Here is a 26415-nt window from a genome sequence, read left to right on the forward strand (position 1 = left end):
AATTTGTGGAGAGTGACGGATCGCCGTCAGAGCCCGCAAGCGCGCACCATTTCCTAGATCGTCTCAACAGAGCCGAGCCAAGCCAGCAACTGCCGGAATCTGTGTCGCTTGCAGAGAGAGAGACAGGTTGGTGATCTAGGCTAGCCAACTGTAGGACCACACGCGCATACACAGTGAGACAAACCGCGTAGAAGCATGCGATGAAACGTGGTATTTCGGAAGGTTTCGCATCGTTGTTGGGGAAGATACAGAGATCTGGGAGGCGGTCGTGGTGTAGAGAGAGATGAGGGCTGCGGTCCCGGATGTGGGTGTGCCCCGTGCGAACTTGTCGGATCCGAAGGACGCGGGGTAGACGGACCGCGTCAAACCGGGTCTGTCGCCGCTTGCTCTGCCTCCGCCTCGTCCACGACACAGCTCCTGCTCCCTGCTCCTCGTACTCACGGCGCGCTCACTACCTGGCTGTATAGGAAGCACTTGCAGCACGAAGCTCCGAATTCCCGAAGGCCACAGCCGAGGAAGGAGGAGGAGCAAGCTCCAGTTCCTGCGTACACAGCTTTCTTTCGATGTTCACCTCCCGGGGATTGGCCATCGCCCTCGTTCGAAACCGCGCCCTCACTAGGGCACCACCCATCATCGCGACGATGTCGACCAGTCCTGATCCCAGGGGCACCTCTGCGGCCCCCGCTGGGCCTGTCGAGGACGCCATACGCGCGAAGGTGTGTCCTCCCCGGCTGCCAGCCAATCTCCGTCCTCCTCCCCCTCGCGCGCCCGTCCTAATCACCGTTCTCACACTCACGCCCATCTCTTCGCCTATGCGCGCGCCCCGGGATCGACGACCGCACGCCAAATCCGTGCTCCCCAAACGCCATTGCCATCGCCCATCTCCCCTTGCCCTGCTCGCCACGCGCCCGCGCACGTCACCGCAGCTCACCGAGCTCCTCAAGCCCTCCCAGCTCGACATCACCAACGATTCCTGGCAACATAGGCATCACGCCCCCATGCGCGCCGCCAGCGGTGGCAACGGCGAGACCCGTGCGTACCGCTCTCCTTGACTACCCATTCATTTGGCCTGCGCGCCGTCCCCAGCGCCACGTCGATGAGAGGGACCACGTTCGCACCGGGACCCATACGCCGGGAGCGCCCGTCGCACATCACCCCAGTGACCCCACCATCCATCTTCTTGGGACTCGGGAAGCGACGTCTCGCTGACGCCGTCGCCGCGTTTGTCGCCGTGTGTGCAGATTTCTCGGTGCACGTCGTATCAGACGCTTTCCAGGGGAAGGTGCGTCGCCCGCTCGCTCGCACGAAGGGGAAGGCGCGACTGACGAATGACGACTTGCTGCCGTTGCGGCCTGTCCGCCCGCCCCGCCTCCTCTTGACGGTTCCTCCAGAACACGATGCAGAGGCACAGGATGATCTACGGCGCGCTCGCAGACGAGTTCGCGGCCGGCCTGCACGCGCTCTCGCTCAAGACCAAGACTGCGCTCGAGGTGCAACCGACGGCGTAGCGCGGACCGGACCACAAGGGGCGTCCGCGAACCCTTTGCGCGGGTTACGTACCGGCGCACGCACCGGTCTAGAACGCCATTATGAATGCCGGGGCGAGGACGAGCTGGTCTGTGGACACCGAGGTGGGCGGGGAGGGAGAGATGGGGACGGCTCGGCGCTCCGGCCTCGGGCTGGAATCTGGAGATGATCGCGGTGCAGGATCCGATGCTTCCGTGTATTGTTTGGTGCCGGATCGTCATAGCAGCCACGCGGTTGGTCCTGTGTGGGACTGTATGTGCGCAGATCATCATGGTGCCTCCTGCCTTGTTCGTCGGCCATGCCGGGCCCGACCACAGAGAACGAGCAGCAGCAGGCAGCAGCGCGTGGCGCGGTGGGACGAGAATGGTGCGAGAAAGAATCTGGGCAGTGCTGGTGTCCACCGTCGGGTCATGGAATGGGAATGGTGGATGGTTCATCCGCCGGCAATACAAGACATGCCACAGATCTATGCTCGCTGCCCACAGCTTGGGGCACACAGGCGGTTATGACGTGTCCGACGCCGAAACACTTGACAAGGGTGTGCGTAGGATGGCTGGGGTGTTGCCCTCCCTACGCGAGAGATGGTCGAGCAGGCGGATGAACAGAATTCTTTATGAAGATCGGCACACGATGGACCTGCGGGCGCCCAAGGCGCGACAGCCGCGGCGATCATGTGGGCGCGTGCAGCAGTCGAGACTCGATGGCGGGAGTCACGGCGAGCGTCGGGGGACAGAGCGACGGGAGCATGGAGACAAGTGGCCATCTGCGACAGTCTGCGACGGGGATGACCGTCGTGCTGGCTGCTCTGATCCTTGATCACAACAGGCGCCCGATGCACGCTGGCCTCTGGTTGCGCTGCCAGGCCACGGTACGTCTTCGAAGTCCCCGGCCATGTCCTCGTCGCCACTGCGCACAGAATGGCCGTCTACGCGCACCGCCAGCTGGCGTTTGGGCATGGCGTTCCCGGTGGCCTCGCCTTTGGCAGCTTGTGGCGACTGTCATCATGCTCGTTGTCCAGTGCGCGCAAGAGGCTTGGAGACGTCCGCGCAGCTTTGTCTGCGAATCAATCTAACATCTGTGCCGTCCTAGATCCAATATACCGATCGAGGACACCTTTTCCGCTCGCTTGGTTGTGGCCGGCTACTCCGCCAACTGTTCGTCGCCCGAGCAGAGCAGTATATAGTCCCCGACGTTCGCACACTCTTCCCTTTCCTCATCTCGAGAGCTTTCTCGCCCACCCCTCCCAACCTCCGCCGCGTTCGTGTCATGCCGTCTCGTCCGTCTTCTTCCTCAAGCGACCCCTCTAGACGAGGCGAGCAGAGACCGACGCTTCCTCCTATCCGCCAGATCTTCCGAGGTCAGTCCGAACCCCGCCTTCCAATCTCACTGCTAATCTTCGCGCCCACAGAGGAGCTCGCGCGCGGTGTCCCGCCACAGCAGACTCGCGCGCCCTCGTCGCCTCACTTCGGCCACCCCCAGCTCGAAGGCGAGGACCCCCGCTATGCCACGCGCGGCGCATCGTCCCCCGCACCGCGGCACCTCGGCACCCCGCGCTCCTACCCCGGCTACTCAGATATGTCCCAGCAGGCGTCCTCCTCCCGCCACCCGCGCAATGCCTCCGACCCCGCTGCCTATCCCCAGGCAGCGTATCCGCAAGGCGCGTCTCCCGTGGTGACGCCCAGCGGTCTCCCGATGGCGTCCTATCCGGCCGGCTACCCCCAGTACGCGCAGCACCCGCGCACGCCAGTCCCGACGGGCAGCTTCCCATACGCCGGCGCGCCGGGCATGCACCATCCTGGGATGGGTCCCCAGCACCAGCCGTATCCGACCGAGCCCGCGGGGGGCGACCGGGGCGCGTCTTCTCGCTACGAGTGTCAGTACTGCGGCAAGGGCTTCACCCGGCCGAGCAGTCTCAAGGTGCGTCGCGACCACGTCGCGCGCGGGCGGGGCCAGTCCGCGCCCGCGCGTTTGCCAACCGGGAAGCTGACCCCGTCTTTTTCGCTCGCGTGCGCCACCAGATCCACATCAACACTCACACGGGCGAGAAACGTGAGTCGGTCTCCGTTCTTTGCACCCTGCGGACTGCGCGCTGACCGTCGCTCGTCCCTCTGTCCGTCGGATTTCTTTCGGATGCCGGCAGCGTTCACATGCCCGTACGAAGGCTGTGGCAGGAGCTTCAGCGTGCAGAGCAACATGCGTCGCCACGCGCGCGTGCACACCCGCGGTGCCAACCCGGGGGAAGACCTCGGCGAGGACGTCGAAGATGAGGAGTACACCTCGTCCGAGTCCTCGTCGCCCAGGTCCCGCAAGTAAACGCCCCCAGCCCCCACCCGAGCGCCCCCTCCGCTCGTCTCTCTGAAGCCAGACGTCCCGAAATCTGCCACCCGCGCCCCACGCCGTTCCCTGCGCGACCCTTCCTCTCCGATCTTGGCGCCCACCCACCTGTCCGTATCCACACTTGCGACATCTTACCATACGCCCATCTACTCCCCGCCCCCTACAACGGGCCCCGCCGCCGAAGATCAAGGCTATCCTACCCCGCGCTATTATCCTCTCGCACGCTATTTCATATTGCTTATTTATTCGCTATCCTCACACTCGCACCGCACTGTACACTACGCATTGTCGAACCGCCTCCGCTTTCTCCGCATTCCTCATCATCTCGTCGTCTCCGTTTTCGCATTGTTTTTATTGTCGCGTCCGGCTCCCCGTCCGGCTCTTTGCGCCAGGTCGCTCCAGCTTCGGGCACCTCCTCGTTCATGTGCCCGTCGCGCGAGCAACCATTTTCCTTCGGCGCGCAGCCCTCGGCGGGCCACCTGTGACCGGTCTTCGCCCCTTCTGCCGTTTTCTGGCTTTGGTTCCCCTTCCCACTATTTATCCACCACCTCCTCGTCCTCTCCCGACCTTTGCATCGGTCGGCATCAGCCCGGTCCACCACTATTTATCACCCGCATCTCGCATACGCACGCACGCATACGACCCGTCCGCCCATTCTCGCCCCGCCCGCACGTCCACTCATTTATCACCACCGCACACCGCATCCGCGCCCACGCTCGCTCATCCGCATCCGCATCCGCATCCGCCCACGTATCGCCTCCGTTCATTCAACACCACTATCCCTAGACAGCATATTTATCCCGTCCGAGTCCGGGTCGCATCGAGCTCACGCCTGCTGTACCACTACCACCTATTTATCTCCTCCCGCCGCCGCCATATGTACCACCTCCATCGCACTCTGCCTCCTCGTAGACTGTACGTGTATGTACTGTAGAACACCGAGCTGTACCTCTACTTGCCTTCCGCTCCCCGCCCTCGCCCCGAAACCCTTACCGCTACACGCAGTACCCCCCGCGCACCGCACTGCACGAGAACAATGAATCCGAGCACTTTACACCCCACCGCGCCCGAAATCGGAGTCCCAATGAATCGCATTGACTGCAGGCAGTCAAAACCACAAGAAGCTTTTGGAATTCTTTCGAAGTTAGAGTATGTACGCTGCTTGTCGCTCACGCCGTAAGCCGTGCGCTATCTTTCGACCTGGGACCTCCGATTTGCGGCTAGCCCCAACGGTGGGGGCGACTACCGGCGGTGGGCCTGAGGCCTGGATAAAACGTTGCACGAGCGGGAAGCGTTGGTTGGCCTGTCGCTCTGGCGCTAACGGCCTGTCTCTTCAGCTTCACAGCCAGCAGCGAGCAGTGTGAGAACGGCGCATGGAAAATCGTTTCATCTAAAACCATGCAGAAGTAGAGATCCGGCCGCAGGACCCTGGGGCCCAGCAGGGCCGTGGTGCGTAGATGGAAGGATGTCTATATTAAAGGCGATGCTGCTACAAACGCGCTAGCGGATAGATACCGAGGGAGAATACACAACAACGAAGGGATGGCGATCCGAGGGCTGCAGGGGGGAGCTACAGAGTGCGAGGAGGGTAGATGGGGAGAGCATAGGGTGCAATCAAGGAAGGAGAGGGCAGATCGGAATCAAACGAGGGTCCGCCTTTCCAAGCCCGTTTGAGCCCGTCTCCGCGACATCGGATCAGGCGCAGACGAGCAACGGATGCACTGGAGGGTGCCTGTGCCAGCAGCACCCTCTGCGGGCCGACGATACGTAGCGCGGGACGCGCTCAGGCGTCCGAGTCGGTGTCCTCCGGCTTCGGACCGCCGAAGGTGAGCCAGTTGAGCTTGCGGATGCGCCGCCGTTCCTCCTGCGCCTTCTGCTGGTTGCGGGTCACCTTCTTCTTCTTCTTCTTCTGCGGCGTCGCGGTCCCGGCCGCAGCGTTGTCCTCGGCACCGCTGCCCGCGGGCGTCCCGTGCGCAGACGCGATGGGAGTCCCCACGGCGGAGCGAGCGGGGGTGTTCTGGCCGCTGCCTCTCGGAGACTTGAAGGCGAGGGGTTCTTCGATTGTCGCCGCCTTGCCCTTCTGCGTCATCCGCCCCGCATCGACGTTCCAGATTTCGGGGCCTGTGCACAAAAGGTAGTCACAGCCGGGGTCAGCGGATGCTATTTCAATGAACAGGGAACTCACAAAGCGAGGTGACAAACTCCTCGTTGTGAGAAATGATAACCTGTACGAGGGTGCGTTGAGGACATGCACAATTGTGTACTTTGTGGAGCTATGGAAGTGACTCACGACTGCGCCAGCCCACTCCTTGATTGCAACGGCCAGACCGCCAAGGGCTTCGCGGTCCAAGAAGTTGCTTGGCTCGTCCAACACACAAATCTAGACGTCCCCGCGAGAAGGTGCGTGCGTCAACAATGGGAGAGCATGGTGATATGGAAGCTGATTTCCGTACCTGCGGGTTGTTCCAGAGACAAGCCGCGATTACGAGCTTAATCTTTTGGCCTAAGACACAGTGCATCAAGATCAGTCCGGAAGAGTTAAGGCATAGTGTAGAAACATACCTCCAGAAAGACCCGAGATCTCGTTGTACTGCGCGATGTCTCCATCCAGTCCAATGTCCTCCAAATGCTTGCGAACGACGTGGGCAGCCGTGTCTCGCTGACCAGCACCTTCGCGCGAAGACTCAAGATCATCGAACTGTTGGACAAGCTTGGTAAAACCCTTCTGGAGGAGCTCTTCGCGCGGTATCCAGCTGTTGAACTTGTGGTCGAAGCCTATCAAAGTTCGGCGTCAGCTAAACCCCAAGGCATGACTGCGATCGTGATCTTCATTGCTCACCTCGCCACTTAATCTCGTATTGGAAGGACTTCTTAAGCTTCTGGCGACCCATGATCAACTGCGAGGAGCCGGTGAGAGTTGAGGGTCAGGTGTATTTTCGCCAAGGCCGATCAGCCGGGGTAGCACGTACCTCCAGCTTGCGCCGCTGTCCGTTTTTCCCAACAAAGTCGGTCTCAAGGAGTGCCTTCTCTTCGTCCGTCAGAACACGAGTAGCCTTCTCCAGGATCTCACCTGCAGATTGTTCAATGAGCATATCGCCAAAGCATCGCCCGGTTGAGATACGTACGGTCGTGGCCGTCTTGGAAACGCCATTGAATGTACTGAATCGGCGTCTTCTCGAGATGGCGCTCTGGAAGACGGTCATGAGAAAGTTTTCAACATCGTAATGGGAGCGGGTCATAGGTACCGATATGATGTGTTGCGTGCTGAGACACGTATCCAATACGCAGAGCGGGATGTTTGTATACTGAGCCTTCTTGTGGCACCGTCTCGCCCTGTAACACAAATTGCCCGTCGGTCGTTTGGCAACGCACTGGTTTGCGGCGGGACGAACCGTGAGAAGCTTGATGAGCGTGGACTTCCCAGCGCCATTGGGCCCAATGATGCCAACCCGACTGTATCGTACGGTCTGTCTCAGCACGTTCCGCACACAAACAATGATTTCTGACCTTGACAGGGACAGCGCGCAGCTGACGTTGTGCAAACTAGGTTTAGGACGCCCTGGGTATGTGAACGTGCAGTTTGTCATCTTCAGGATGGCGCGGGTATTGCTGCGTACGCCCATCAGAGAACCCGGGGGCGGGAAAGCGAACTTGACGGATGTTGCTGCGAGAGTATAATATGACTTTGCTTCCGGATGTTTCGCTACAAAGGCTGAGAGGTTGCCAGGATAGTAGGCAAGCTGTGCATATAGTCGTGAGGCGAGGGCCGTCGGCCAGTTAGAGTACAACTGCGCACCTTCTTGGTTTCGTAGTGGATGATGTCCGTTGTAACCGTGTCGAGGAAGCTGCGAAGTTCGTGAGGCTCTGTATTCCACCGAGAACGCCGTATGACATACCCGGAGTCGTGACTAATAATCAAGCAAGTGACGTGCTTCTGCGCCATCAGGTATTGCTCGAGCCATTGGACGGATGCACGGTCCAACTAGAACGCCTCGTCATGAAACGGATTAGGAGATTATAGAACGGGCCACATACGTGGTTGGTAGGCTGGGAGAAACAATGTTTCTGTTAGCGCGGGACACACTCGGACAGATCCAATCTCACCTCGTCCAACAACAGCAGATCAGCATTGTAAAGCATAGCCCGTCCGAGTTCAAGCTTCATCTTCCATCCACCCGAAAGTCCGCCGACAACTTCTGCTTGGCGGGCATCGTCGAAGCCGACCTCGAGCAGCTGATCCCGAATCTTGGAGCGGGGAATATGTGACAGCGCCTTATCTGTCGTGAGGCAGGTCCATGTGAGAATAAATATCGTTACTTATATGCGGCAGACATACCCGAAGCCACGAAGTCGAGGACGGAAATCGATGTATCTTCTCCTTGCAGTGAGTGCTCTACCATCACGCAACGAAGCTGGTCCTGAGGTGGGAAGTTCTCGACCTTGCCGTCCCGGAGTTGGCGCATCAGGGTCGACTTGCCGGACCCATTGGTACCCAAGATACCATACCTGCGCCCACGGAATAGGCGCAGATGGGTGTGCGACAAGAGAAGAAGGGCGCCATACGCAAGGGAAAAGAGGGTGTCGCACAGGAGTTCGCCCTCTTCGGAGGATCTGATGGCCACCCCACCGTGCTTCGCCTCGTCCGCGGCTTGAAAGTGCGCACGAACCTGCTCGGTGAACTTGATTGCGTCCGTGGAGCCGTTCGAGAACCACGGCTGGACGAGGGCGCCAAGGCTACGCTGCCAGACGGCAGCGTCGGAGAACTTGCGCGCGTAGACGAGGTCCGCGACGAGGCCCGCGGAGAACTCGAGGACCTGCTTCAGGAGGGGGTGACGAGGGGTATGGGGCCCATTGGGAGCATCCGCGGAGATGATGGCAAGATCCTCAGGGAGGAGGGTGAGAAGAGTCGCCAATACTTGCGCCGTCTCCGCCGGAATGTCGCGATGGGCAGGCGGGGGTCCGTCTTTGGAAGCCCCGGACTTCAGGAGAGTTGTAAGCGCCGTCTCGGCAAAGGCGCGAACCTGCAGAGGACCTTGATAAGTATATGTGATGCTTGGCAAATCCGCGACGCACCTCAGGGAACGCAGCACCTTTGGCGATTTTCTCGACGCCATCAACCAGCGGGCTGAGGTAAGTGGCGGCTACATTAGGGTCGCGGACCAATTTGACTAGATTATCGATTACGACAACACTCCGGCGTTGCACTTCCATAGAGCGATCGTTGAGGGCTCGGAGCATGAGAGGAACGAGGACAGCAAGGGCAGGGGCCGTGACTTCTGCGACGAATGTAGTGCTTGACAGGGACTTGATGCACTGCGGAACGGTGTCGGGGTTGGACATGCACTTGACGAGGGTTGGAATGTGAGGGCTGAGATCCGGATTGGCGAGGGACGTGCAAAGAGTGGTAGCACATTTGATGGCAGCCGACGAGACCTTTCTCAGGTTCAGTTCCTGATCCTAGAAATCTGGATAAGAAACTACTCACCTCGGACTTCGTGTCGTGCATGGCCCTTTCAACTTTAGGAATGGTGGTACCGAGCTCTTTGGCAACGGCATCCTTGGCGTGGTTGACGTAGGACTTCATGGCATCCAGGACGCCAACTTTTGAGCGCCATTTCCCTGTCTCGAGGATGTCCTCCAGTGCCCTGAAAAGGATAGGCGTGGCTTCGGGAGGGAACAACTTAATGATCGCTTTAGTAGCCGCGGTGGCAGCCGTCCGAACGACATCACCCTTGTCCATGTAGAGTTCGTATAGGATAGGTAAATAGGGTAGTAGGATTGGCGCGGCCGAGGCTCCGAGTGCGGTGGCTAGTGTTTGGAAGGCGAGTGCAGCAGACTCGCGTTCATATCCAGACTTTTTGTTCGTAGCGAAGCCGTGAAGGGTCTTGAGGATATTGGCATCGCTAATAATATTGTATGAGTATACGTCCGATACGGGGGAGACGTTCGCAACAAGAGATTAGCTATGCTAGCACGGAGCGACTTCCGCAAGCAGACGGTAGAGAACATGCCTCAAGATTGCGATGAAGACCGTCGGCGTGATAAAGCAGGGGCCTGTGACAGAAAATGTTCTGCTGGAGGTACCAATCATTTCCTCTCGAGATGAGCGGAAGAAATCTGGGCTCATAGTGCAGCCCGGGGGAGAGGCATCACCCACGACGCTCGGATGAAAGACGACACGGGTGGCTTCACATCCATTCGGCGCATAAGAGGACGAACGAAAGCCTCGTCATACTGTCAAGCTCGCTTGCAGCAATCCGCCCTCTAACCCCCAATACAGATCCCGCCATGCGTTCGGATAGCCATATCGACGCAACCTCCGCGGAATCGCCTCGGAGGACCTTTCCGCCGGCTCCGTCATCGACAACATGACGCCAGCGGAGCCGCGCCGTCCCCTCTAATGTCCACCAAGACGCTGAGTGGTCCAGCTACTCACCTGAGGGATTCATATCCGGTCTTGATGATCTCGCGGGCAAGGCGGTCGGCAGCAGCCTTTGCATCTACGATCGCCCAACCGGTCGGCGCCCGCTCGGTCATACGGGGACGTAAATTGACGAAAACTCACCTGGGCCAGTGGGCGCAGTGCGGAGCGCATCTATGAGGGGGGCAAAGTGGGAGTCCGAGGCTACAGACATGGCGACAGGGGACATTCTTGCAATACAATCGATACAGGTATGCGGTTACGGCGGACGACGGGGGAGCTCTGGAGAAATTCTATGCGGGCGGTGCGTTGATTACTGGTGGTGTAGGACGGGTATGGTGTGGGTTCAATCACGGCGTGGGATGCGTTGAATGTCCGCGGTCGTCTGGAGTAGCCAAGAGGAGTCCAGGGAGCCGTCTAGTGCGGAAGGCCTAAGTCGAGCGCAGGCCCGCGGTGGAAGAGGAAGACAAGCCGAGTGCAGAAAATCTCGGAGCTCAGATCGGCCTGTGCAGCCCCCGATTTGGCTCACGGCTCTGGCGGCCCGTTGATTGCAGCCAGGTCACGTGGGTTGGCGCTTGAAACGACAAGCCGCGCGAATCGGCGACGGAAACCTGTCCTCGATCAACACCTCCCTTGTCACACCCTTTCTGACTGAAACTACATCTGCGAACCGCTGGGCGACATTTGGCGACAAATTGGCAGTTCACATATGCATGAAGAGCCAACGTCGGGTTTTAGCGTCATTACGGTGTCGACCGGCATCGAGGCGCTGCTGAAGGTGCGATGATCAATTGCCCACCCCCTTGCTCCCTAGTATGACCCTCGCCCTCGCCGATAAACCTCTATGTCTCCTTTATGATTATCTTGAAGGTATTTTCGGACTCCCTGATGGGGCAATGTACCTCTTGAGGACACGCCATCGTTATCAGTCTTCGCGCACATGGCTGCGTCGTTGGCGGGCCTGTGTTGCATGATGTCAGACCGTAACCGCCCACATCGCCCCAGATGTCCACTCGGTGGGAGTGCGTCCGGTCAACAACCGCTGTCTTCCACGCAATCTCCACCATGTGCAAACCAGGTCAAATTATAGGCTTCTGGCTTCGCGCCAACGTGGGCCCTAGGATCGCTGCGGTGAGCCACCTGTGCCCTTGGTGCCCAACATATATGACCGTCGCACGCGACCATGGACGGGTTCCCTCGCCTGTGTCCTCGGTCCTCTCTTGTGCTCGGGTTCCGTCCCCTGGTTCTTGTAACCATCCCCGCGCCCTCCGGTATGAAGACCTCGGGTAGCATGCACGTATGTCATCTCTCCTCGTCTTGCTGTCTTGCATTGACAAACATCCCTCGGCTTCTAGACGTACGCGAAACGCAGCACATCCCTCGACCCGCCTCTCATTGGGGGCATCGTTGGCGTAGTCGTCATATTCAATCTCGTCCTCGTGATCGTCTGGTTGAGGTTCTGCAACCGCCGGAGAGCGCAGAAGCTGCACAAGCGGAAGATCTCGGAACCCGTAGATTGCGAGAAGTACGAGAAGAGCGTTGCGTTCGCCGTCTCAACCGGCGCTATCCCTGCATCCCCGACCCCAACGGGCAAGTCATACTATTCTCTCCTTCAAGCCTCCAACGACAGCCCGAGACCCATTCCGATCCTTCCAACCGTCTTTCTCGTGATTCCTCCCGCGACTCAAGTAACTCGTACACCTCTCCCCCTCTGCGCAAGTTAGTCCTGCGTCCTAGTGACCTGAAGGAGTTCGATGGGACGCCCCGGTATTCGAAGAGACGGAGTCAGCCGCATGCGTCTGGGAAGAACGGTCAGTTCCTCGTTCCAGGACCCCCGGGCTTGAGACGCGCAAACTCCCGCGGAAACGGCAAGCGTCTATTCCTCAGCGTCCGCCCCCATGGACTATCATGACCATCTGTTCCGTTCGCAACCTTTCACGCTCGACCCGAGAGCCCCCGCAAGCTCCCCTGTATGGATCTCTCCAATGCCTATGCCCCCTGCTCCAGCCGTCATCTCAGAAGCGTCATCCTTGGACTTCAACGAAACGTACCCTACCCCAGGTTCATCCCCGGAGTCAGAGCCCACCCTCCCTGGAACGCACTCGGAAATCTCACCCATAGCTATCCCCATGTCTGAGGAAACATCATTCCTCGACCTCTGCACAACTTCCAGTCCATCGAAGATCCGCTGGATCACGCCCAAGAGCCCATCAGCGCTAGCAGCCGCCTCACCCAAATCCCCCCACTCCAAGCGTTCCAACTCCATCTCATCGCTCTCGACCATCTACTCAGTGGTGGAAGCGACGCGTGCGAGGGCCGCAGTACCGGAGCCGGTCACCATCGCCCCGCTCGCCGTTCGACGGTCCCGCGGTGCGTGGGGTTCGGTAGACCTCACACGCTCGACCCCCATCTCGCCCCCTACCAGCGCGAACAAGCCCGCGTTCGCATTTTCGCCGCCCCCAGCCCTCCCGGCGCGCTCCCCTATGCGGCCGCCGCCCTCGGCGTCCGTCGAGCAGCTCGTTGTCGCGGCATGAGTTGTTCAAGCCTTCAGGAGTCGCTGTGAGGCGCTCTTGGTGGAGATTGTTTCCGGAGATCGATTGATCGTTGTATTATATACTCCCTCCACTCCTTTCCGGCTCCCGTGTTTCAGATTACTTGTCTCATCTCCTGCTTCGTCGCCTCGCTTTGTTTTGCGTATTTCGTGCGCGGACGTTTATCATCACTATGAGCCTCTCGTTAAAGCCGGATTCCGGTCCGTCTATAATCTATCTGTACCTGCCTAGTAGCCTCGCTGTGTGTACCCCTGTATTCATACTGAACTATGGAAGGATTTTAACCCTGATTCTCCTGTGTCATCGTCTCCGCTTAGTGGGGCCGCACTCGATCTACTCGCTTTGTGTGATGCCGAGCCGCGGCCAACTCGTTCTTCACAGGGGTCGCTGTATGGATGGCCAAGGGAACAAAAACTTTTATAGGGGAGGCTAGTATTCACGAGCTCAACTCCGGGCGACAGGGGCGATCGCGACTGACAGCCGTTATCAGAACGATAGGCCTGTTGATCGAAAAATCACACACAAGAGTTTCGAACTCAAACCGAACTCCGCCATTACCGACTTTACGCGGACATCGCTTCTCGCGCGAAGAGGTCGCTCCGACTCGCTACTCACCGGTAAGCCTCGCAACTGTCAAAAATTGCGACTCCGCTCGATTTACTCTGTGTGTAAACTTTTTCAAACCGGCCTATCGTTCTGATAACAGCTGGAAAGAAGCGGGGCGGGGCGTAAGTAGCGCATCAAATTGATCGTCGGCGCCGCGTGGCAGTGGTGAATTGGACGCCGGCGGCGATGATGCTCGCTTGGCAGTTGAGTTGGTGGGCGACACCATCTCAAACGACCTGTGCTTGCACGAGTGCTGCAGGCCCATCTCAGCATGCAGACCCCGCACAATACCGCTTGCATAGGGAGCAAGGACACCTGCATACACTCAAGAGCATCTGCGAGTGTGGACTGAGAAGGCCGGGCCGGAACAGTGCCGGGGAGGGAAGCATCCGAGGCGGAGAAGCGCCGCCACAACAACAGAGATGATGGGAGATGGTAATTGGAAGTCCGAACAGTATGTATACTGCCCTCGTCCGTCCAAGGTCTGACCAGGACGACGACCACGTCAACCTTGCCCCCCTCCTCTCCCTTCCCTTCCCCTCCCTGTCCCTCCCGCTCCGGCGCATCGCCCACCTTTCTGTCTTCACGACACCCACTTTCCTTCTTCAACCCGCATCAAGAGTTCAACATGTTCCGCTCTTTCTCGCTCGCTGTTCTCGCGGCCGCCCTTGTTGCGCCCACCGCCGTCTCTGCCCACGGCTACGTCCAGAGCGTCGTCGTTGGCGGAAAGACCTACTCCGGCTGGTTGCCGTTCACCGACCCGTAAGTGAACTCCGTTTGTGGCGCTGCTTTCAACTTCAACCTAAGCGCTCGTCTCCCAGCTACGAGTCTCCCGTTCCCAGCCGCATCGTCAGGAAGCTTCCTGATGATGGCCCCGGTACGTAATGATTTTCCGCAATTGATGGCAGAAATTTGAGACGCGTGGGTAGTCATGGATGTGACCCTCGCCGACATCGCCTGCAACCAGGGCGGCGAGAAGGGTGCCGGTGCAATCGCCACCGCCGCTGCCGGAAGCAAGGTCACTTTCAAGTGGACCAACGTGCGTTCGTCCAGGCCACCCATTTGCGCGCGCACCACTAAGTTCAATTTGCAGTGGCCTGCCGATCATCTTGGCCCGGTCTCCACGTACATGACTTCCTGCAACGGCGACTGCAAGTCGTTCGATGCCTCCAGCGCCAAGTGGTTCAAGGTCGACGCTGCTGGTTACTCGAACGGCCAGTGGGCTTCTTCCAAGCTCATTGCCGACGGCAACTCTTGGACTTCAACTATCCCTAGCGAACTCAAGCCCGGACAATACGTGAGTTTATCGCCAAATAAAACGATTTTTGAGGTATATGCTAACTTCCTCGTAGTTGATGCGTAACGAGATTGTCGCTCTCCACTCCGTCGGCGAGCCCCAGTACTACCCCAGTTGCTCGTGAGTAGTCTCTCCTGGCTCGCGCTGTTTCTCCACTGACGATAACCCGTGATTCTAGTCAGGTCGAGGTGACTGGCAGCGGTACTCAGTACCCATCGGGCTCGTCCTTGGTCGCGATCCCCGGTCTCTACGAGAACACTCAGTGGCCCGACATCTGGGATAACAACTTCAAGAGTTTCACTACCCCTGGCCCTGCCGTTGCGTTCTCCGGATCGTCTGACAGTGGTTCCAGTGACGATACCTCTTCGTCTGCTGCCTCTTCCACGAAGGCTGCCTCCTCCACGAAGGCCGCTTCCTCCACGAAGGTTACCACGACTGCTGCCTCCTCGGCAGCTAACGACCAATCCACCTCCACCGCGACTTCGTCGTCGCCCGCTTCCTCCTCCACCAACCGGTGCAACTCGCGCCGTCGCCGTGGCATGGTCAAGCGCCATGTCGCCCGCCTCGCCAAGAGCCACTGATTTCCTTGCTTTTCTCCATGTGTGAGTTTCTGCCGTCAGCCATTCGAGAGGTGCCTGCACTGACACCCTTGGCTGCTGTAAACAGGCTCTTGGCTTCCTCTCAACCCTTAAGAGATCTCGATATGCTTTCGAGAAGCACTGGACGACGGATCTCATTGTCTCCGACGCGACAGACGGGTCGACTCCCGTCTCCGCGCTGTCTTCATCGCGCTCACTGCGTAGGGCGCGCTGGCTTATTGTTACTGCTCCCTCACCTGTTCACGCACCTGCTCTCCACCTGTTATGCGTCGGCGCGTGCGTGCACGCGTTGTCTTACGATTGTACGGGAATACAACGACGTCTCTCGGACCACCCCCTGTCACCGTCTGCTTCTCCGCCTTGTCTTGCGACCCTGCATCGAAGGCCCACCCGGCCATCACTACGTTGCACTCGACCGAGCTTCCTCGCCCGCCCGCTCGCCACCCGTCGTGCGCCGTCTGACGACGCACTGACGCACCGGCTTAGCCCCCCGTATCCCCACGCCGGGCTTCTAAGGCCCCTCCGCCGCGCCCACCGCGCCGACTCGCACACTTCGACGTCTCAGGCAGATGGTTGCCGCGCCCGCCGCGAGCCACGCGTGCGGGCGTGCGGCTAAGCAGCTGGCCGCCAGCACTGCAGCTGTGCCACCGTGCCTCGCCGGCAGTCGCGCGCTCTGCACGCGCCCTCGCCACGCCCCGACGGGGCGGGGGGCGCGCCCCGTCGAAGTAGTCGAAGTCGAAGCTGAAGCTGAAGCCGACGTCGCGCACTGCACCGTGCACGGTGCAGGCCACTGCGATAGAGATAGAAGCGGTACCCGTGGGGCCCCATCGATCGTCCCCGTCCGCGCGCACCGCGCGGTGGACGCGATCCTGGGACGCGCTACCGCGCGCTCGCCGTTCGCCGGGGTTCACGCGGTGGAGGCTCAGCAGCCAGCGCTCAGTAGACCTACGCGCGCGCTCGGCCTGGGCGTCCCACGCTGAAAAGCCGGGCGCGCAGGCGACAGAGAGGAACGCGCCTGCCGGATGCAGTTAAGTGAGCGTGGACGTCGAAGTCGCGTTGTCGGGCTCTTGGGAGCGGGCGTCCTGGGCTCGGGCGGCAGACGCCGCGTCTGACGTTGGCCGGCAACATACGTAGAGTCGTAGACGCCCGGACGTCGCCGAAGCTCGCTCGCTCGCGCGCGCGCGTGTGGGTCGAATTCGGGCGGGATGTCGCGCCACGCAGTGCGAAGGCGGCGGCCGGACGACGCACGAACGAACGAGCCAGACCTCGTCGCCGTCGAGCCCAGACCGCTGGACCTTGCGCGACGACCGGACGCGCGGGCGCCGCAACTACAAGGCCGCGCGTTGTGTGCGCGCGGGGCACGCACGCGTGGTCGAGAGCGCGGCCGAGGAAGGGCTCGAGGGAGCGGGTGGCGCACCGCGGGTACGTGTGCCCATGGCCTGGCACATTCAATGTCGACGATCGCGGCGGGGGGAGAGGGGGGGGGAGCGCGCGCGCGGCGTATAGGCCAGAGGCGCCCCCGGCCACGCGGTTCGCGGCGGGAAATGAGCGCGGGCCGCGACGAACGCGCGAGCACTCGTGCCAGGCGGGGCAGCGAGGAGCTTCTGCCATGTAGCATAGAAGGAGCGGGCTTCTCGCGCGGCGCGTACGCACGCACGCACACACCGGTGTTTCGATGCAGCGGCGCGGCGGGTGCTCTGTGCTGTGCGCACGTACAGGAGGTACTTCTGGTCTGCGCGACGCGCGCTTGGACGCGTCGAGTTTGGACGCGGGCGATGAGCTAGAACAGCGGCGAGGGGCGGCAGAGCGGGCGCCGATCGCGCGCTCTCCTCGAGCCCGGGCGTGCAAGTCCGAATCGAGTCCGAGGGGACGGCGGGGGGGCTCATTCGCCTAGCGTACGTGCCCTGAGAGCAGAGGAGCAAGATTTGCGCCATCCGTACGTACTCGAAAGGCGTTCTCCGAGGTCCTCGGACGGGACGCGCGCGGGGAGCGGGCGAAGGACTGGCCGGTGGCCACAGATCCAAGGAACGTTCGGGGTACGCTTTAGGCTAGCGTCCTCGACCTGCACCGCTGCTCCCGGCGGCACGCCGCGCGAATGCATCCGCGGCACAGAGGACGTGTCGAAGACGTCTTCACGCTCGGTGCGCGCCCCGTCCCCGTCGCTGGGTCGCAACGAACCAGGAGTGGAAGGTCCAAACGGAAGGTTGGGAGCATTGGCAATGGAACGGGGTGCCCGCAGGTCGGGTGGACGACGGGATGTATGGTGATTTGTAGCGTGCACGCAACGGACTCGAACGGGACGGAGACCTCTTCCGCCTTCCGGCCGAGGCTTGGGTGGAGGGCGCGTCGGATTGCGATCCGCCGGGCTCACGCATCGCCTCGGGAGATCGTGGATGCTGCGCGAGCAGGGTCGCTGTGCGGTACTATTGTCGACGTAGTGTAGGAGGACAAAAGAAAGTAGGAGGGCGCAACGAGATTAACGTGGTATCTGAGATGTACGTGCCCTGAGCCTCCGACAAAAAAAGTTGAACGAGATCGCAAAGGGTGGAAATTAGCATATGAACATAGGGTAATCATTATACGAGGCGCGAGTCAGCGACAGCATAGACAAGGGCGCGGTAGACTAATGTAGGTATGAAGGGTAATGATAGCGCGAAGATGTACATAATGGCAATGCGGTCGAGTCCGGAGGTATGCGTGGTTATGAAAGCAATGCGAAAGTAGATGATGGTGCAAAAAGAAAAAGCAAATAGCGCATGAAGGAAGAACGCATGAAGGGTGAAGGCAACATATGAACATAGAAAGATGTGGCCGAGGAAGAGGAAGCGAAAACGGGGGTGATGTGGGTAACGAGATGCAAAGGGCCGCACTGTGAGTAGATGCCGTGCGAAGAGAGCTGTGCGAAGGGATGATGTGGATGCGAATGAGTGAGACGAAACGGGAAGGGACGTCGGAGATGGGATGCGATAAGGAGTAGATGGACGTAATGAGAGCGCACGCAGTCCAAGCTAGAGTCTGGAGAGTGAATACTTTACGTTAATAAGGACAGAGGAACCTTGCACCGGTGACGCAAATAACGGCGAATAAGACAACCAGGCGGTTCCAGCGGGCGACCGTAAATACGCTCCAGGGACTCCGAGACCGGGCGGGCGCGAAGGGATGGCGGGCGACGTCACGGACGCCAGGCGGCTGAGGCGCGAGGTGGGCCGGGCTGCCTGCAGTGGGGTGCGGCTGAAGCGCGAGGTGGGCCGGGCTGCCTGCAGTGGGGCGCGGATGAGGTACGACGGGCGGCGCGTGCGGCGCGCGGGAGCGTGGCTGCCGCGCGGCGCGACCAGGCGCGGCGACATCAGTACTGCCCGGGGCGGGGAGAAAAGCGGTAGTCCTGGCGGTAAGCGTCTCCGTCGTGGCTCCGCCGGTGGGAGGACGACGGCTGGGAGGCCATGCTGCGGCCTGCTGCAGCGGAGGAGCCTCCCATGCCGCTCGTCGGGCGCGATGCACCGTACCCGGCTTGGCTGATGCTCGGGGATGTCACCGTGGACGGCGTGTGCGACGAGTACCCGGCCTGCGGGATGGTCGCGACCGGGCTCGCCGAGCCGTGCGACGGCGACGCCTGGGGCGCGCTGGTCGTCGGGGGCGCGCTGCTCGCGGCCTGCCGCGTGCTCTGACGCACTGCTTGACGCTTATTCTGGAACCTGCGTGGGTCAAGACATGACGTGCAGAAAGTGCGCGTGAGTTCTCCATTGAACGTCATGCAGGACAAAGACGGGGGTGGGGGACGGGGGAGGGGACGGGGGAAGCAAGTGACACGCACCATATTTGCACGCTTCTCGCGGACATGCCGAGCTTTTGCGCGAGCTCCATCCTCTCCTCGGTGGAGGGGAAGGCAGTCCGGTTGTATGTCTCGTTCAGGACCTTGAGCTGCTCGGGGTCGGCACGCTTGCGCTTCTTCTTGATGGGTTCGGCGGGGGGCTCGGGCGTCATGGCGGGCATACTGCGCTGGTAGGGAGATGGGCCGTGGGGGCCGATGCGGTTTGGCATACGGTCGACCAGGGAGTTGCGGCGCTGTCCATGCGGATGGTGCTGCTCGTACGCATCCATGGGTGGTAGCGGAGGGGGGAGGTGGCGGGGATCAGGTCCAGAGGGATAGTAGAGCTGCTGCTGGTGCTGCTGCTGCGGATACTGAGGATATTGGTAGGCACCGGGGGTCGTGCGGAGCTGGCTGGGGGACATAGAGAGATGGGACTGCATCTGTGATTGGAGTGCGTTGGGTGGAGGTAATATACGGGAGTCGTGCGGGGTTCCGATCGAATTCGGCGATGCGCGAAGCGGATATGAACCTAAGGCGTGCGCCTGAATCGGGGATCGGGCCCAGAAAAAGGCACAGCCAGGTGGCCTTGTCCTAGACGCGGGGAAGAGCGCACGCAAGACGCCGTTGAGCGTGTGCCAGCACGTCAAGAAGAAGACTTCCTTACCTTGATTAGCTTGCCACCCTTGTTGGCCGTACGCTAGCAAGCTGGGATCGTGGAAAGACTGCGTGGGATCTTGCTGGAGAAATTGAGAAGACGAGGGGTCAGGTGCTGGATTTGAAGAAGATGAAGAATGAGTCCATTCATACATTGTTAGGCACTATGAAGGAGAACAGACCTGGGGAATGTGAGGATCGACCAAATAGATTCGGGAGCAGAGTTCGCCCACCAGACTGGTGTCGGAAGAGTGCGAATCTGGAGTTGGAGTTGGAGTTGGAGTTGGAGTTGGAGGTGGAGTTGGTCCCTGTTGGGGTGCCGCGTCTGCTCTGTCGAGGGAAACAACCTTGAGAGAAGTGGTCGTCTGGTGAGTGGTGGTGCGCCATGGATTTTATGGTGGCGGAGAGAGGTGTGGGTGTGATTGTCGAGAAGCCCCAGCGCTGAATATGTACCTTCTTGGACTAGCAGCCTCGCGACGACAACGCATGGTAGAACGACTTCGGGCTGACAAGAAGAGCAAGGAGGCACCAAACAGGCTGCCGGCCAGGGGGATGCAGACACAAACACGTCGGCAGGCGATGCATGCAGCACGGCCACCAGTACTGAGGGCAGGGTATGACGTCCCGGTGGGGACCTCGAGGCGTTGGGCAATGGGCTAGAGAGCGGGAGCGGTGTGCTGGAAGGAGCGAAATCAGGTGGGAAATGCAAAGAGGGGAGACGGCGAGTTGGACGGCGAGTGGAAAAACGCGAGGTGGAGTGCGTCACGAAGCAGAACGGGAAGGAAACCGCCGTCTGGGGGACGGTGGGGTGCACTGGTTCGTGAGTCGGGGAAAGGGGAAGGTCCACGGATGGCGCGGTGATCAGTCCTCAGGCCTCGTGTCGGCACCTGGCAGCCAGCGTGCGCATCACGTCTGGGGGCTACGCATACGCTAGATTCCCAGGACCGAGCGCGGCAGGTGCGGCCGGGGAGAGGGCGGGTTCTGCCGGCGTAGGCCGCTCCAGCGAGTAGGAGGCCGCGAGGGTTCATACCGGCCGGGATATCCGACCGAGCCCGGGGACGTGAGGCTCGCAGAACGCAGACATGACGCATCGCTCGCATCAAGGGGTACGGCGCAGATGAAGCCCGTCGGCGGCTGGGGCGGCAGGCCTAGCGGCGAGCGGCGACGGCGGGCCAGGATGCGTGGCCTCGGCGGTGACAAAAGACGGCGGGCAATCTGAGATCGATCTGGAGAGCGGGACGAGGAGGCGGAAGATAAGCTTTTCACGATGGGCATACGTCCGTTAGTGCGCGTGGCTTCCTGCACGCGGACTGCAGGTGGAGGACGAGGGAGCGGTGGGTAGGCTCGCTGTGGTCGGGGGACGGGTCGCGCACGCAGCGAGGGCATGCGAGGCGTTCGCGGAGGAAGACCTGCGCGGTGGGTGAGTTCTGAAGAGGACAAGGCGAGGACGCACCCGCTAGGCGGCGACACGGGCGCGGAGTCCGGGACGATATCTGTCGACGGCGGCGAGCGCGCAAGAACAAACACAACGCGCATTCGGTCGGCCCGTCACGCCGCGTTTCGTCTGTGCACGTCACGCCTGTCACGCGTGATTCCCCCTTCGGGGCGGTCGCGGTCCGGCGCCCTGAGTGGCGGGATGGATTGGATCTCCTCCGTCCCCGTCGTCCGCGCCGTTCTCGACGACGAGCTCGACCCCCATGGCCTCGTCGCGCCGCCCGCTCCCCACCCCGCCTGGGCCCGCCTCCCGCGCGGACTGGGAGCACCTCTACCCGCCCAACGGCCTCCCCGGCGCCCATCCCGATCTCTACGCCTTTGGCTCCCCGTACCCACCCTCCGCCTTCCCCCGCCCTCCGCTGTCCCCGCCCCTGCCGCCGACGCCGTCCCAGTTCAACGCGGCCCAATCAGGCATCCTGCGCGGTGGACCCTTCTTCACAAGGGCTTCTACGACATGCTCGCCCTGATCCCCTCGAGCCCGTCCCCGTCCCGGTTCTTCTGGCCTCGCCAGGGTCCTGCCGACGAGCTCATCTCTGGTCCGCGGTACGAGCAGATCCCTAACACGAGGTGCAGCGCGCAATGTCTCCTCCCATGTCCCCACCGTCCCATCCGCTCCGAGGAATTTGAAAGCGAGGAGGATCAGCAAGGACATGGTGTCGAGGCCGACCGGTTTCATGTGAGTTCCCTCCGGACACTTCGCGGGGACGGCCACCGAGTGTTTCAACAGCCATCTTGTCCATGCGTCCGACGCCGACCAGGCGACCGCCCTTCTCACGCGCTGGGGGCCGGAGGGCCAAGGCAAACTAGGCGGTCCGTCTATCATCTCGGACCCCGATAAATCGTCTCCTCACATTTTGTGCGCAGATCCCCGCTGGGCAGACCCTATCAAGAATATGATCCGAACGAACATGCAGGCTAGAGCCATAAACGAGGTGGTCAGCGCTCTCAAACCTACGCCTAGCCAGGCTGGGTCGAACGCCCCCGTCCTGTCCCCTCTCCGCGTGGTCAACGGCATGAGCACCCCCACGACATCGTCTATTCTGACAACGGCTGCACGGGAGAATGTTTCCTTGTCTCCGCTTTCGCCTACGTTCCAGTCACAGTCGCCCACCTTCCCTCCACAGTCGCCCACGGCACCCTCCGGAGTGCCTCCGGCCCTCGGCCAACCCGGAAACTCCACTATCCGGTGGACGGCTGGTCTCCCCGTGCATCAGGAGCACGAAAAAGAGGATGCAGCCGCTATGGACAGCGACGAGGAAATTCCCGAGATTCCCACTCCCCGTCCCCGGAAACCCATAACCCCGTCCCTGGCCACGCTCGAGAAAGCCGTCTCTGCAAAGATATTCTTCGAGAATCTGTACTTCCCACTCCTCCGTCAGACGCCGTCCCGTGAACAGAGGCGTTTGGCGATGGAGAAGGAGATGGCGTCCATGCCGCTGAACGAAGCGCAGAAGGACAATATCCGTCAACGATGGCGCCAGAACGAGACCGACTATCTGCGCGACCGCCGCCGGAAGGTCGATGTCAATGCCTTTGTCAAGCTCAAGACCATTGGCCATGGTGCGGTCGGATTCTCATGAGTGTGATGGCCGGCTAATGAGGGTTACCTTCTGAACGCCACAGGCGCCTTCGGCGTTGTCTCCCTCGTCCGAGAGCGGGGTACCGGCCAGCTCTTCGCCATGAAGCAGGTACGGGGAAGCTCTTTTCACAGGCCGCCGTTTCTGTCTTCTGCTGCCTCAGACGCATTCTCACTGCTCCCGTTGAACAGTTGCGTAAGACCGACATGCTTCGCAAAGGCCAGGAAGGACACGTCCGCGCCGAACGCGACCTCTTGCGATCCGCTTCCCTCGTTAACTCGCCCGGAGGCGCGGAGTGGATAGTCCGGCTCTTCTACAGCTTCCAAGATCGTGATCATCTCTACCTGGTGGGACACCGTGTGCTTCAGATCATTGCCGTCGCTTATCGATTCATTTCCCGTTAATATCCGACAGGTACTGGATTACATGGGCGGCGGAGACCTTCTCAACTTGCTGATAGAGCGGGACGTCTTCGAAGAAGATTTCACTCGGTTCTATGTGGCTGAGGTTCGGACCTATCGCCTGCTCTTCCTCAGGTGGCCATTACTCACGGTCATCTTTTCCGCCCGTTCGCACTGTATTCTCCGCGGTCGCGTGGTGATTGTCGCCACAGATGGTCCTCGCAATCGAATCCTGCCACAAACATGGGTTTATTCACCGGGATATTAAACCCGACGTACGTATGGAATCAATCATGTGGCCACCTTCCAGCGCTCGATGTCACTCCGTCGTCGTCCCGTCATCCGGTGGAGGCTAATTTCGGCTTGCTTTTCGCTCGCAGAACTTCCTCTTTGACCCGGAAGGGCATATCCGTCTGAGCGACTTCGGTCTTGCGTGAGTTTTGTCTCGGCAGGGCGATACGCGCAGACGCTGACTCTACAGATACTATCGCGCCACGTTGCGTCTAGCACCGACCTGCACTGGGCGCACGATACGTCCTGTTCGTGTTCACATTCTTCTTTCGCATGCCGCGACACCGCCGTGACTCACCGCGGCACATGGGACAGATTATGAACAGCAGCGTCTCCACTTGCTTCACAAGCACGGCATCGACCTCGAAGAGAGCAGCGGTCTCGGGGACGGCACGCGGACAAAGCGTTTGGATCGCAAGGAGGTCGAGCGACTCATGGGTGGCGGAGATGGGCAGGGTGGTGTCTTCACTTGGAGAGAGAAGCACCGCCGCAAGGTGCGCTATCTTCCGCTCATCGGAGCCAGTATCCGGGCTCACCTTCTTCTTCACATGGTGGCTCATGTAGCTGGCGTACTCTGTGTAAGTGGCTTTGACAACGTCTGAGCTTTCCGACGCTGACACGGCCTTCGCAAAGTTGCGGCACCAACTCGTACAGTGAGTCACTGCGAACGGCAAGAAAATATTTACGTGCGCTCATCCGTGCGCTTTCTCCGCAGTGTCACCGGAAGTCATTCGTGGGCACGGTTACACGTTCTCCTGTGACTGGTGGAGTCTTGGTGTCATCATGTTTGAGTGTCTCTACGGGTGCGTATTCCGCGTCTGTTGGCCTGCCGCGATGGGCTCACCGAGTGTTTAGTTTCCCGCCTTTCGTCAGCAACTCGGTTAGCCAGGCTTATCTAATCTGCAATTACTTTGCACTAACGCTTAACTTCGCACCTTCTGTTATGTCCACAACTTGAAACCACGCGTCCTGCTTTTTTCACACATCACAGAGGCACGTTACCAGGCAGAAGATCTTGAACTGGAAACAGTCTCTCCGATTCCCCTCGCGCCCAAGGGTCTCGCATGAAGGCGTGAACCTGATGGAACAGCTCTTGTGCGAGCCGGAAGACCGCCTCGGATCCCAGGCGTCGTCCTCAGTCAGCCGGCCAAACTCGATGATCATTCAATCCAGGCGCAGCGGTTTCATCACACCACAAGGCACCACGGGCAGCGTGGACGGCGCGCACTTGATCAAGGTGCGGCCTGTGTCTCGGTCCCGCAGTCGCGTCACGTCTGACGTCCGCTCCACGCAGGCGCACCCGTGGTTCCGCGGGATCGACTGGGAAAACATTCACAGATATCCCGCGCCCTACCGTCCCGACTTGCACAACCCGGAAGACACTCGGCACTTTGACGACGACATCCCTCCCGAGGTACGCGTGCTGCGTTTGCGTCGTGCACCCCTCACTACTGACTCCGATGATGTCGCATTCGTTGCAGCCCCTCGCTCCTGCGAACGGCGCCGCGCCCGACGCGACCCGGGACCCTATCCTCCGTGACAAGAAGCACGGTGAAGAGATACTCGAGGTGCGCAAGGCGCTCGCTTTTGCCGGCTTCACCCACAAGAGCCCGCGCGCGATCAGTTACGTCCGCGCGGACAAGGCCTTTGACCCCGAGCCCGACACATACGGGCAGGCAGAGCCCGACAGAGGGCGCTCCACGATCCGCGATATTCGGGATGTCGGCACAGGCCGTGCGATGTCACTCTGAGACCTCCAGCTCGGTGTCACCGGGAACCCGACCTTGCAATTCCCCAATTCCCCTAGCTCCGAATTCTTGCCATACCCACGCACCGCACACCACACCTCGCGCTCCCCTCTGCGTCAGCGGCATCGGGAGCTGATACCCCCGTGGACCGCCCCGCGAAGAATGGGCTTCTTGACTCGCACAGTGAACCGTACTATCGTTATGTTGTGGCCATCCTCATGCCCACACACACCTCTTAACCTCACGCCACACCACGCCCATGTTCGAACCCTAATGTCTTCTGCATCCTTCCCCGCCCGCGCTCCGCACCCACCATCTGTTTCTGTGTATGTAATAATGCTCTATGTAGGCCGTTCGCCGTCGGCGATCTATCTATACCTGTATCTCCCAGCTCCCAGCGCTGTATCCTTCTCGTCCACCCCGCCCCCACGCGCCCCGTCCACCCGTTTTCCGCCACCCTTCCCTCCCTCCTGCTGCCGCGCTCCGTCGCCTCCCGATCGCAATCCCACACGAATTCGTATTCGCCATTCGCACCATCTAATCAGGCTCAGCCCGCCGCCACCGCGAGGCCACCGCGCGGATCGTGCGGGGCGCGCCCTGTATCAATGTGTGGGACCTACAACCGGCGAGCGAGCGCGCCCGCAGGCGGTCCCTGCAGCTGTGCAGCTTGCAGCGGTGACGCGTCAACGTTCCGACCCCGCTTGCATGGTGTCCGTCCGAACCCGAGCGGGGTCCAAACGCACCACACACCCAGCACTCGGAGGACGCGGCGGGCCTTCCGGGGCACCGTGGGCGCGCAGGGTGAGTTTTCGGCGCACGAGCGCCCGGCCGCTTCTGCGGACCGCTGCGCCTGCGCGTCCGAGCTCGCGCGCGCGCGAGGCAGGCTAGATGCGAGGGGCGATCGAGGCACGCGTGGCGGCGTCCGAGCGGTGAGGCCTTGGAGCGCGGTGGCGCGGCGGCGGCCGCTCGCTCTCGACGCCGACGATGCGGTCGTGCGTTCTTTGCGTCGTTGGCCGTGCCTCGGAGGGCGCGCGAGGGCGCCTAGATCGCGCGCCTGCGCACTATCTGCGCAACACGCGTGCGGGGCGCGCGCGATGGCGATG

General features: G+C 60.8%; 7 protein-coding genes across 7 annotated transcripts; 5 read left to right on the forward strand and 2 right to left on the reverse strand.

The window, feature by feature from the left end:
• Window positions 1–641: 641 nt before the first annotated feature.
• BXZ73DRAFT_90192 (bola-like protein) lies at window positions 642–1508 on the forward strand (the record flags this gene model as incomplete). The annotated part of the gene is made up of 4 exons (XM_048025546.1): window positions 642–716; window positions 927–1032; window positions 1242–1282; window positions 1392–1508. 4 exons carry the CDS (start codon window positions 642–644, stop codon window positions 1506–1508), a joined length of 339 nt encoding a protein of 112 aa, XP_047877587.1.
• A 1711-nt stretch (window positions 1509–3219) lies between these two features.
• Window positions 3220–3840, forward strand: BXZ73DRAFT_90193 (uncharacterized protein; the record flags this gene model as incomplete). Its single annotated transcript, XM_048025547.1, has 3 exons — window positions 3220–3444; window positions 3546–3576; window positions 3668–3840. 3 exons carry the CDS (start codon window positions 3220–3222, stop codon window positions 3838–3840), a joined length of 429 nt encoding a protein of 142 aa, XP_047877588.1.
• A 1807-nt stretch (window positions 3841–5647) lies between these two features.
• Window positions 5648–10514, reverse strand: BXZ73DRAFT_47358 (P-loop containing nucleoside triphosphate hydrolase protein; the record flags this gene model as incomplete). Its single annotated transcript, XM_048019865.1, has 20 exons — window positions 5648–5985; window positions 6050–6089; window positions 6155–6244; window positions 6318–6367; window positions 6427–6639; window positions 6704–6761; window positions 6834–6934; window positions 6990–7052; window positions 7110–7197; window positions 7257–7317; window positions 7372–7604; window positions 7661–7709; window positions 7761–7846; window positions 7900–7911; window positions 7969–8141; window positions 8201–8885; window positions 8938–9297; window positions 9350–9767; window positions 10301–10364; window positions 10430–10514. The coding sequence occupies 20 exons, from the start codon at window positions 10512–10514 to the stop codon at window positions 5648–5650; spliced, it is 3267 nt and encodes a 1088-aa protein (XP_047877589.1).
• Window positions 10515–11468: 954 nt separating this feature from the next.
• BXZ73DRAFT_77798 (uncharacterized protein) lies at window positions 11469–12819 on the forward strand (the record flags this gene model as incomplete). Its single annotated transcript, XM_048022735.1, has 4 exons — window positions 11469–11582; window positions 11641–11973; window positions 12006–12096; window positions 12173–12819. The coding sequence occupies 4 exons, from the start codon at window positions 11469–11471 to the stop codon at window positions 12817–12819; spliced, it is 1185 nt and encodes a 394-aa protein (XP_047877590.1).
• Window positions 12820–14071: 1252 nt separating this feature from the next.
• BXZ73DRAFT_90195 (glycosyl hydrolase family 61-domain-containing protein) lies at window positions 14072–15321 on the forward strand (the record flags this gene model as incomplete). Its single annotated transcript, XM_048025548.1, has 6 exons — window positions 14072–14205; window positions 14265–14320; window positions 14373–14482; window positions 14537–14740; window positions 14796–14860; window positions 14919–15321. 6 exons carry the CDS (start codon window positions 14072–14074, stop codon window positions 15319–15321), a joined length of 972 nt encoding a protein of 323 aa, XP_047877591.1.
• A 3364-nt stretch (window positions 15322–18685) lies between these two features.
• On the reverse strand, window positions 18686–20188 carry BXZ73DRAFT_77800 (homeobox-domain-containing protein; the record flags this gene model as incomplete). Its single annotated transcript, XM_048022736.1, has 3 exons — window positions 18686–19031; window positions 19151–19916; window positions 19984–20188. 3 exons carry the CDS (start codon window positions 20186–20188, stop codon window positions 18686–18688), a joined length of 1317 nt encoding a protein of 438 aa, XP_047877592.1.
• Window positions 20189–21498: 1310 nt separating this feature from the next.
• On the forward strand, window positions 21499–25315 carry BXZ73DRAFT_90197 (kinase-like protein; the record flags this gene model as incomplete). Its single annotated transcript, XM_048025549.1, has 19 exons — window positions 21499–21623; window positions 21707–21888; window positions 21926–21971; window positions 22023–22105; window positions 22160–22855; window positions 22919–22983; window positions 23064–23219; window positions 23287–23379; window positions 23486–23548; window positions 23654–23706; window positions 23781–23812; window positions 23880–24058; window positions 24129–24133; window positions 24198–24217; window positions 24280–24367; window positions 24420–24444; window positions 24556–24801; window positions 24859–24978; window positions 25046–25315. The coding sequence occupies 19 exons, from the start codon at window positions 21499–21501 to the stop codon at window positions 25313–25315; spliced, it is 2547 nt and encodes an 848-aa protein (XP_047877593.1).
• Window positions 25316–26415: the final 1100 nt, after the last annotated feature.

This window comes from Epithele typhae (assembly GCF_022376455.1).
Source record: "Epithele typhae strain CBS 203.58 chromosome Unknown BXZ73scaffold_26, whole genome shotgun sequence".
NCBI classification, from domain to species: domain Eukaryota; kingdom Fungi; phylum Basidiomycota; class Agaricomycetes; order Polyporales; family Epitheliaceae; genus Epithele; species Epithele typhae.